The sequence below is a fragment of the Medicago sativa genome, chromosome 7, assembly GCF_051527215.1.
Source record: "Medicago sativa cultivar Bolivia chromosome 7, Bolivia_mono, whole genome shotgun sequence".
NCBI classification, from domain to species: Eukaryota; Viridiplantae; Streptophyta; class Magnoliopsida; order Fabales; family Fabaceae; genus Medicago; species Medicago sativa.
The window spans coordinates 26,758,027-26,770,344 of NC_140755.1; the positions used below are offsets into that span (position 1 = coordinate 26,758,027).

The 12,318-nt window shown below is 32.9% G+C and overlaps 1 protein-coding gene across 1 annotated transcript; it reads left to right on the forward strand.

Moving 5' to 3' along the window:
- Positions 1-2,085: 2,085 nt before the first annotated feature.
- LOC146905254 (ENTH/VHS family protein) lies at positions 2,086-12,006 on the forward strand. Its single transcript, XM_085722567.1, has 8 exons — positions 2,086-2,271; positions 4,801-4,922; positions 5,469-5,716; positions 8,622-8,771; positions 8,858-9,014; positions 9,801-9,940; positions 10,019-10,054; positions 10,714-12,006. Exons 2-8 carry the CDS (start codon positions 4,847-4,849, stop codon positions 11,488-11,490), a joined length of 1,584 nt encoding a protein of 527 aa, XP_085578693.1. The 5' UTR covers positions 2,086-2,271; positions 4,801-4,846; the 3' UTR covers positions 11,491-12,006.
- Positions 12,007-12,318: the final 312 nt, after the last annotated feature.

Below are 12,318 nucleotides of genomic sequence, written 5' to 3' on the forward strand. Positions count from 1 at the left end.
TACATAGAATATTATCGAACCAAAATTGTACAAAAGTACGTAAAAGTCAAACCGACAAAAAGAAACCAATTAGTAGTTAATTGAGCATCCCAAGACAAACTTTTTTTTTGAACTAATCCCAAGACAAACTAAAAGATTTATTAATCGAATTTCAATAATTTTTTTTCTATATTTGAATCATTAACTTGTGCTTTGAGGGCACAAGTTAACATTTTCCTTATAAAAAAGATTAAACAATTTATACGTAAAAGTCAAACCGACAAAATGAAACCAATTAGTAGTTAATTGAGCATGCCAAGACAAACTTTTTTTTTGAACTAATCCCAAGACAAACTAAAAGATTTATTAATCAAAATTATAAAAAAGATTAAACAGTTTAAATGGAGGGATAATATTGAAAAGAAAAAAATTCAGTCCAAAATAGTATATTATATCTTTATATATTGTTATAAATTATTGATATAAATTTCAACCAATAAAATAAGTATATTAAAAATACAATGTTAGTATTTATCTCTTCTTTTTCCATTTTGTAAAATTAAAATTCTTCACCTGTCATTATATTTTATTTTATTTTTGTTGTCCAATGGTCAAAATTTCCCTTTTAGATGAATAAGTGGAATGATCAACGTTCGAACCCTGACTCCTGCATATTACAATATATTATCTCTATCAACTGAGCAATACTCACGAAAATAAAATGGGATAAGAGGCGTGGGACTCCCATAAGGTCACGCAACCTAGTATTAATATCGTCCAAACAAGCTTAACTACAGAGTTTTAATAAGATTCAGTCACAATTTACAAGACTCTAATATTTTTTATGTATAATAAAAAATTACAATATTAATTAAAGTATATGACTTTTTTTTTGAGGGAAAAGTATATGACTTTTGTATAGCTAAATTACTATCCGTAAATCGTTAAAACAAAAATTTACTATTAGTATATAAATGTACCAAATATTGACTTTTCATATTTGTATATAAAACACTAATGTTTTACAATATTAATTTTTTTTTGTGGTTGCCGAGGTTTGAACCCTGAACCTTGCATATATTATGTATTGTCCATATCAACTGAGCTAAACTCACGAGGACAAAATTACAAATTACAATATTAATTAACATGACTTTTGTATAACAAAATTACTATTTGTAAATTGTCAAAATTATTATTTGTCCTTGTGAGCTTAGCTCAGTTGGTATGGATGGACAATGCATAAAATATGCCAGGTACGAGGTTCGAACCCCGACCACCACAAAAAAAAATTGTCAAAATAGTTTTATACTAATTGTATATAAATATACCAAATATTAACTTTTCAGATTTGAAAAATATTGCTTCCATTATTAATCACAAATATATTTCAAAAAAATATATCTAAAAATTTGTAGGAAATCTCAAACACCTTCCGATCATTATTATAAATAAAAATCTACATTTTATATTGATTCAATAAATGATGTATGTGGTATATAATAAAGATCACAAACATCAGTAATTATACTAATTGTATATAAATATACCAAATATTAACTTTTCAGATTTGAAAAATATTGCTTCCATTATTAATCACAAATATATTTCAAAAAAATATATCTAAAAATTTGTAGGAAATCTCAAACACCTTCCGATCATTATTATAAATAAAAATCTACATTTTATATTGATTCAATAAATGATGTATGTGGTATATAATAAAGATCACAAACATCATTAATTAAATAAATCTAAACTAAATATATTTTTTTTATAATAGTGATCGAAGAGTGTATAAAGAACGAACGATTCTTTCAAAAAGATCTTATAAGAAAATAACTCAAAAACAAGAATCTTGAAAAAATCTTAAGTTCAAGGCTTAGAAAAACACAATAATGACAAAAGAACAAACCGAAATTACCCTAAACCCCATTCACCACAACATAAAAACCTCATCCTAACAAAGGGTAATTCAGTCATAAAACAAAAAAAGAAAAACAGTTTAATTGCGTTCTGTATTATTTAGATATATAAAACACAAACGCAAAAGCCGAAACTAAAAACCCAAAAACAACTTAACTGTTTCTTCCTTATTTGAAAACCATGCTTCTTATTCTTCACACTTCTCATTAACAAACACACTCTTTCTCTTTCTCTCTCTCAAACGCAAACGCAAACGCAAACGCAAACGCAAAAGCTGAAAAAATTAAATTAATCAAATTCACAACGATTCCTCATTGTTTTTGTTCGTTGCTTTTCTTCATCAACATTCTTCCTTGCTTCTCTTATGTATGTATATTCTTTTCATTCTCTTTAATTCTTAATTATTATTCTTCAATTTTTGATTATTATTTTTTTTAATTTTAGCTCTTATTTTATGTGGTTATGCTTTTATATGCTGTAATTGATTGATGAATTTTTTTGACTGTTATATAATTTTTATTTATTTTAGTTTAATTTTGTTTTTTCGTGAATTAATTGTTGAATGAACTGAATGAGATTATTGTTTATTTTTTTAGTTAATTGTTTATATGCTGCAATTGATTGTGGTTTTATTTTTTTTTACTGATATATAATTTTTTAATTTTAGTTTAATTTTTATATTTTTGTTTTGTTCTTTGCTTGATTAATTGTTGAATGAACTGAATTTGATTCTTTTGTATTGATTTATTTGTTTGCTTAATTGTTTGATGAATTTTGTTAAATTTGTTTATCTGTTGATGAGTTGAAGGATAATGAGATTGTTTGGTTGATGAATTTTGTACAGTTTAATTGAAATTATGGTAATTAAACCCTAATAAATATTTATGTTGAATCTCTATTGTTGGTTTTGTAATTGAATGTGAATTTTGTGTTTCATGGCTTTAGATGTTAGTTTATGGTTTGTGGGAAGGAAAACAATACTGGGTAATTATTATATCAGATGATTGTTGTTTTGATGTGAATTTTTATGAAGATTATAAAGAAATTTTGTGTGAGTAACCATAAAAATTTGATTTTTATGCAACTGAGAGTTGGCTGTGTTTAGGGTTTTCTCAAGGATTTGGTCGTTGGAGAATTCTGATATAGTTTTCTCAGTGTCTGTGTTGAATCTATTTTGTTTGTTTTTGTGATTGAATGTGAATTTTGTACTTCATGCCTTTAGGCACGCGTTGATGGTATGTGGCAATGAAAACAATACTGGTTAATATAAAAAGTTGTTTTTTTTACTGAGATAATTACTTTATCGGATGATTGTTATTTTGATGCGAATTTTATGAAGTTTATAAAGGGTTTGTGTGAGAAATTGGGAGGTTTGGTTTGCGTGTGGAAAAAAAGTTGATTTTTCTGCATCTGAGAGCTGGCTGTGTTTAGGGTTTTCTCAACATTGGAGAATTCTGATACAGTTTTCTCAATATTTGTGTTGAATCTCTATTGTTGTTTTCGTGATTGATTGTGAATTTTTGTTTATGCCTTTAGGTGCGAGTTTATAGCAATTCTGGTTAACGTAAAAAAGTTTTTTTTTTTTTTTTACTGAGAGAATTATTATATTAGATAATTGTTACTTTGATGTGAATTTTGAAGTTTATCAAGAAATTTTGTTTGAGAAACTGGAAGATTTGATTTTACGTTTGTAAAATTTTATTTTTTATGCATACTTGAGAGCTGGCTGTATTAAGGGTTTTCTCACGATCGATCATAAACCTTGTACTTAATGCTATCTGTATGAGTGTGTTGTACTCATGATGGAATCTATACTTTTTTCATGATCGATTACGTACTTTGTTTGTACTTGATGCCTTTCAATGTGAGTTGGTGGAATTCTTATTGCATATATGTGAGTTGACGGGGTTTAGTTGTGTTTCCTTTGCTTATATATTTTACGTCTGTATTTCTGCTTTTAAGTGTTTTGGTTGTGGCTTGTTGTTTGATGTCATTAATATTGGCAAGCGAGTGTGTCTGTCACATAAATATTGTCGTTTGAATGCATGTCTGTCACGTTGGTGGTTTGATGCCAGTAATATTAGAAAGCACGTGCTTGACTTTCACATATTCATCCATATGTATTGGCACCTGTGCTCTGCATGCATGTCTCTTTGAACTTTTTTGGGTATCTGATATATATAAATGGCAAATATCGTCTTTCATTGGATTAGGGTGTAAATAAACAACATTAAATTTGTGTATAGAAGTTTCATTTGACATTGAAAATTTATAATTAAAACTGAAAGCAATTAGATATTGAATCTCTCAATCTTTTAAGGATTGTCTTCTTAGTCTCAAGCTTTGATTGCCTAGGCTTACTTTTCTTTTATATTTCATAATGCACATATCTTGCCAGCCATCTTTTTCTTCTCTTGTGCTTTTTGTGGTTTATTGCAAACCTAAAATCTTCAATTGAATCCATTTTTAGATTTGTAATAATGATTTGTAACTCGTTGATGCCCTAACTCTGTTTATGTCTATCCATTGTTTAATGCATTAATTTAACCCTTGCATTCACTGTTTGGTTTACATGAATCCATGTTAATTGTGCCTGCAATTTTTTGATACTCTGTTTGTATTCTTGGTGATGTAGTGCATTCGTCTGTGAACTGTGGGGTCACAAATAAATGATTTACTTTTTATGTACATGACTAATTATAAAAAATTGTAGTTGGTCGAATTTGTCTTCTTGATATACTTCTTTAGGAAGGGATGAGTAAACTTCAAAACAATGACATTTAGCAGGAAATGTTCTATCAAACAATATATCCTATCTTTCATCTATTTTTATATGATTTTTCACGATGCTTGATTTCATTCTAATGTTTGAGTTTCCCTTGTTTTTTTTAACAGGTTTTGTTAAAGCTAGTTGATTAGCTGTGCAACTTTAATCGGAAGGATGGGTAGCACATTCAATCCACAGATTTTAGTGGAAAAACTAGCCAAGCTGAATAGCTCGCAGACAAGCATAGAGAGTATCCTTCAAGATCATTTTATGGGCTATATTGTATATTTTCCCTGTTTGTATTCGATGTTGCATTGTTCAAGCAGTTGTTTTCATCTGTTTCCTATTTATTGACTTTGTTCATCCATGGTTTTACTGGCTAACATCACCTATTATTCTGATTTTGTTTTACAGTAATTTTAAGTTAGAACATTAGACTTGTTTTGTTATCAGGGATTTAATCTTCCTTCACCTGGTTTGCTGAACACCCGCCTCTCCCCTTGGTTTATTGCAATAATGAATACCCCTTCTCAACTGTAGAACTTGTTATGAAGTTCTATACATTTACTAGTAAACAATGAAGTATAACAGTTATTTCCTTCTTTACCAAATGGCGGCTAACTATAATCTTGTACCATATTAATCTACAGATGTGCATGGACTGAGTTTTTCTCTCTCATTCACACACGAGCTCACACATAAATTTGTATAGGATTTCCTTGCAGTTTTTTTCTCTCAATATTCATTGCTTATAAATATTTTCCGCTCTTTGGATATTTTCCTTAATTTTGTCAAGCTTTGTCACATTGGTGCATATTTCATATGAACAAAGCCAAGCAAGTTGTTGAAACATGGGCTAAACAGTTCCATTGCTCTCCTCGTGAGAAGAAATTGGCATTTCTGTTTCTTGCAAATGATATTTTACAAAACAGCAGGCGAAAGGGTTCTGAATTTGTTGGTGAGTTTTGGAAGGTTCTTCCAGATTCTCTTCGAGATGTGATTCAAAATGGAGACGACAATGCAAGAAACCAAGCGCGTCGACTGGTACTTTGATAATTCATGTTTCTTATTTTGTGAATGATGCATGTATTTTTACTTAATCTATTCTGCTTCTTTCCATACATTAGTTTAAGCCCTACTAGTTTCTTTTAGACCTTTCAATCTACAAAATATGATTAATAACTTTGATTAATATCTTCTGGTTTCGTCGTCTATATTGACTCTACTGTGGAATGCAATGTGTTAATTAATTAACGTCTTTTATTTTGTTCATAAATTGTAAGGCAAATGGAGAAACCAAAAAAATATTAAGACTTGGTGTTTAATCTTCTTGGATCTGATACCCTAGTATGATGCTCTACTTTGAAGGATATAAAGAATTAGTATGTTCTGTTATTTAATATATACATATACTATGAGAGAAAAGGTTTATTGGGCGTTAGAATAATTCTGGCTGTATCTTATCTTGTTGGAGGTTGTTTCATAGTATCAGTTTTTCTTAGCTGTTATTCAGTTCATTGTATGCCTAGCTGTTACAGTTATGCAGTCTTGGTCCCAATCTACAAATACTAGTTGTAATCTCTGCATCAAGCAGCTTTTCATTTTCAGTTAATACAATTAAAAAACTCCTCAGATTCTCTCTTATATGTGAACTATTGTGTGTAATAGCTTAATGTAGTTAATCCTGCTATATATATTACCCAGCTAACTAACTGTGTAAGTTAGGCTGTAATTGTACTGATCAGCTTACTATAAGTATCTGTATGTTATAGATTGCAGCCAACTAATTCATTTCTTAGCCATAAGTTTGTTCTTTCTATAGTTTCATGATCTTAATAATCATAGATTTCTTGATCCCTAAGATGGTGTAAGAGCTTATCGTAGATCCATTCGACAACTCACCATATTTTCCACACACCTAATCCAATAGTGTTAGGCTTGATAGGGTGCATTGGAAAAATTTAAGTCCAACACTGACCAGAGATAAGATCAGAAAAGAGTTTATAAAGAATGGACACCTCTCTTACCTTACAAGCCGGTTTAGTGGGGTTGAATTAGGTCCAGGCCAATTTCTAAGATTATATGAGACTCGAGTATTAAGGATGAGTATGGGAGGAATTTAGCCACTTCCACAGTAAAAATCCTATGTGTCAAAAATCTGTTGCTTGAAATCCACATTCCATTCACTACTACTGCTATTTTATGTGAAAATTAAAGTTCCATATTAGCTCATAATCCTGTCTTGTATGCCTTCCCTAAGTACACTTTATATTGTAGTTAAACCGCTCAACTCACTATAAGATTGTAGCCAATCAATTAATTTCTAATACGGTTCAGTTACAATTTCACAAATTCTATCTCTAGCTGTTTTTGTACTCTCTTTAAGCGATAATAGATTGCCTGCACCCTAATATCTTTGAATCTAGTATGGTATCCCAAGCCAATTGATCCAAATGGCCACTTCAATAGCACTTGCTTCCATTCCTTCACAAAATTCCAGCCATACTTCTTCGGTTCTTCCATCAATGCACCACCGTTGAATGTTGTTCCGGGTATGTACAATTCTGACAAGTGCTTCATTTACCTTCTCTCACTCCATTTTTGTGGAACTCGTTGAAGATAACTTTCTTAGTGGGCGCTATCAGGTTGATCCGATGCTTAAAGTGCACCAATGTAATCATTTATTGGTTGAACTTTAAATTCTTCTTCATTATCTCTCTATTATCACAGTTCAAAGCCAAGGCGGAACTGGAATTTCACATTTCACTTAAAGCCCTCCAAACAGATGGGGTGGTGACTTAGGCCAATCGCCAAGTGTTTTGCTGAATTAGGAGTCATATGCATACTTATCTGCCCACACACACCATTGAAATGGTGTTATAGAACACAAACAGACTCTATTCGAGTATGGCCTCATACTCTTAAGTCATGCTTCTCTCCCATCAAATTCTGGGATCATGCTTTTCTCACTGTTGATTTATTAATAAACAGACATCTACTGCCCCCCTCAACTTCGTCAGCTCTTACCTCACTCTTTCCAGACAGGCCACTGATTACAAGCTTCTCAAGGTGTTTTTGGATGTGCTCTTTTTCCCCCACATAGGCCCTAGTCCTACAATTCTCATAAACTTGATTTCGGATCACATGAATGCTTTTTTCTAGGCTATTAAACTTCTCAAAAGGCGACAAATGCCTTTTATTTTACCCTCTGGTAGATTGAACATCTCCAAATATATGAGTCTAAATTCCCATATTGCAAACTGTTTCAGGCTTTCAGATCCCTGCTCCAGTTTCATCTATCTGTTTCCACTCCTCTTGTTTCCATTCTCCCCAATCATTGCACACCCAATATTTCCTTCTGCTCCCAACAATTCACCCTAAAAGTCTACTGTGATGATGATTGGGCATCAAACCCGGACGACAGAAGATCCACTTCTGGTGCTTCCCTCTTTCTTTCTCCTAACCTGGTCACATGGTGGTCAAGAAAGCAGACTGTGGTTACTAGGTTACGTAACAAATTGGTGCTTCCAGTTCCATCTTAATGTGTTTGTTCAACTCATGGAGTACTAGATTTGAGGCAATAACCCGATTACCACAAGCGAGATCTGTGATTGAAGCCATTGCTCGATACTATGCTTTTGCATTCAACTATACTGACCCTTGGTGCTTGCTTTAAACCACAAATGGACTTGTAGGTTGTAACTATGTTTTTCACCAGCAGCCTTAGTGTGATGGGTTGAGTGGTAGGTTTAGTCCCACATCACCTAGAGAAATAAGAAATATAATACCTAACAATCGCAAAGATTGTGTGTATCAAAGACTAATCAAATTTCATGGAGAACACTCTGGGCTCTGACAAAATGTTTGTGGTAAAAAATTTATGTGAAATATTAAATATTGGCATCGATGAAATTTCATTGAATGTATCATTTCTTTCTCGTTTATGCAGATTGGTATATGGGATGAAAGAAAAGTTTTTGGTTCTCGTGGTCAAATTCTTAAGGAAGAATTTGTTGGGAGGCATGCGGAAAACAATAACCGTGATGTGAAACCTTTGAACGCGAAACCTACAAATGTGAAACCTATGAACGTAAAACTGGTAATGTTTCTGTATTTATATGTATATGTCATATATATTCTCTGCATGCTGATTGTAACTCCTATATTGTATTTCACCTTTTACAGAGGCCATCTGCTGGGAATGCATTGGATAGAATAGTTTCAGGGTATCAGTATGTTTATGGAGGGCAGACAGATGAAGATGCTGTATTAAGCAAATGCCGGAATGCCATTAGTTCTCTTGAGAAAGTAGATAAGGAAATAGATCATGATAGTAATTCAGGTATGTCAAATTTTATTACGATAATCTTTTTTCCTAATTGCAGAGTGCTCTGCATTAAGCAAGCAAAGCTCACTGCTCATTTCTTTTATTGTTTGCTTTCCTTTACTACTGTATCTGTTTTACCTGAATGTCCAAAGGCTAATTGGTGTTAACTGAAATAGTCAACACAGCTTATACGGAAGCAACTTGCAAATAAATAAAATAACTTGCAAACATGAATTATTTTGTAAACCTGTCTATGGAGCTGTCAATCTGTCTGTAAAATAAGGTCAAACTATTTTTTGAACTATGAAGAGATTTACAGAGAGGGTGGGAGAAACACAGCAGAAGATAGCCATTAAATTGCAGTCTTATAGGACATTTCTTACCAATACAGTACCCTAATAGGAATCAAATTCTGCCATGATTAACTTCAATTACCAATATATAGAGATAATACCTACAAATGTTAATTAAACAAGCAAACCTTATTATCCTTCTAAGTAAGAGCAACTACGCGAATACATGAATCAAATCCACAACATTGTTCTCTGTCAAAAACCATTTAAGTTACATGGACCAAGTCATTTTGTTGTTATTGATTGACTGCATTTGCTCAAGTCATTAGAGTTACATGATTAAATCATTTTGGCTTAGTGATTGACTACATTAGCTCAAGTTAATGCCTGATCTTAACTTGCTTTTAAATCAATTCATCTTATGTTCTTCGCGCTTGTCTTGTCAAGTTAAGTAAATAATATTATTATAATCATTTCCAGTTAATATGACTCAATCATCTATGTGCAGGGAAATTCCATGGATCTGCAGTAGTGAATGAACTCCAGGGGCATAATGGCATACTAAAGGACTGCATTGATCAGTTAACAGAAATAGAATCATCAAGAGCCAGCCTTGTCTCTCACCTGAGAGAGGCTCTTCAGGATCAGGTCTTTTTTAACACTAAATTTACTAAACCTCTGAACTACCGAAAATAGTATATTATTCTAACATAATTTTGTTTTCAGGAATTCAAGCTGGGTCAAGTCCGTAGCCAGATTCAGGTATGGAACCTACGCAAATTTGTTAATTAGTCAATAGACAAGAGCACTAATTGATAGGGCATTTATCTTGGTCAATACTGGTAATTTTATTTAACACAATTTTATTGCTTTCTCTCTCATACACTAGAAAGAGTGTATTAGTTGATTTGTGTAGGGAGCGGGTTCTTATGACAAGATTGAGATTGATAGGTGTCAGTATGTACCTTAGGGTTAGAATTAATATTTTATATTTACTCTTTATTTTAATTAATCAATTAGAAAAGGCTCCCAAGTCCTACCCGCCAGACGGATAATTTAGAACTTCCTTAGCATGGAACCAGTAAATGTGGCAGCCCTTGTAAGTTTTGTTGTATAGAGATGGGATAGGTTAATTTGGAAAAGTTTTCTCTTGAAGTTAAAACTGAGGAGCATTATCATTTTCTATATGCCTTATCTTAATCTGTTATGTTAGTCTTTTCAATATGTGTTATCTTAATCTGTTATATTGGTCTTTTATAATTTCCGGAATATCTTTTGTATTACATGGTTCCAGTGTGCTAAACATCTCATCCATTCAATCCATGAATATCTTATGTTTTACGTCAGAACGTTGTTTCCCAATGCGGCATTAGTATCTTTCAAATATTTGAGTACTTGACTAGTGTTTTTAAATATTTCAGGCTGCACGTGTTCAGTGGGAGCATTCCAACAATACCTGCCAACAATTACTGAATGGCAACAATATTCAGTCATTAGTTGAACAGAGCTCAAAGGAAATTCAAACCTCCATGACACCTGCAAGTTTTATCTCTGGCGGGGAGCAATCAGCCCCTTTAATGTATTCACCACAAGCGATGTTTTCTCAAAATTCTGGACACAGCGAGGAAGATCCACGCAAGTCTGCAGCCGCTGCAGTGGCGGCAAAGCTGACTGCTTCCACATCCTCTGCCCAGATGCTGTCTTATGTGCTATCCTCTTTAGCATCAGAGGGTGTTATAGGAAATCAGATGACAGGGTCTTCTGCTGATTATCATGCCGAGAAGAGGACAAAGCTTGAGAATGACCAATCTTATGTGCCATCTCAGAATCCTCAACAACCATTACCTCCCTTTTCACTTTCTGAACCTACCCAAACATCCAACCAGCAATCTACTCCAAATGAGCCACCACCTCCACCCTCATCATCACCTCCCCCATTACCCCCACTGCCACCAACACCTCAACAATACCCTGTGCCGCAGTTCATGCAGAATGTTGGATCCGTTAACAATATGGCATATAGCTATGGTGTGATGCAACAGCCATCGATGGCAACCTATCCTGCAGCTGGGGTTTCCATGAACAACATATCTCCTTATACACCTCCAATGAATGCTTATCAAGGTTTTCAGGGCCCTGATGGAAATTACTACAACCAGCCCTCCTCAATGCCTATGGTCCCCATTTCTCGCCAATAAAATTCCCAATTCTGAGTCCCAAAGCATCTCTTTGAGGTAAGCAAAGGTCGTCTTACAACAACCTTTGTACCTCTACCCTTGACATTACTATTGGAATCTGATTATCACTATATAATCAGATGTGAACATAGTAAATGTTGTATAACATGTAGTTGAAGACAGGTGCAAATTTTCTGGAGTTAAAATAACTTAATGCTGTGTTACCTTTGAGGATGATGGTTTTATTGAGTAGGGTTATTTATCTTTTCAAGACTGTAAAATTTAGCAGATATTGTTACCTTGGAGGCTTTTTAGATGTCTGTGTTTTGTAGTGTTGTAGCCATGTCTTCATTTACTGCTGAATTGGTTACTGATGTAATTTTTCATCAGTGCTACTGGCTAGCTTGCATATCTTCAAAGGATTTGCATTTTCCCCTACAGGTGCCTGGTGGACAGTTATGATGTACAGACCAGGGTTAAGTTAGTTTGAAACATTTTTTTATTTATTTATATTATACATGACAACATGTTATGATATTTCATTTTAGTTTTTAGTCATATTTCTTCAAGGTCCGTTCATTATGTTAACTTGAGGTTTAGGCAATTGATGACCAAGGGTGGTTTTGGGCTTTTAAACCTGGTCCGTTGAATATATGATTTGGAAAGCTTATAATTTAATATGGAGGGTTAAGTATGTTTTAGTCCCTGCAAAATCATATTGCCACAAGCTCTTTTTAAAAATGGTGAAGTATGTTTTTAATACCTAGAAAATTACGAGCTTTCAAGTTTAACGCCTCAAAATATTTACTCACTTTAGTCCTTATTTGTATCTTATATTAACTATTTTAA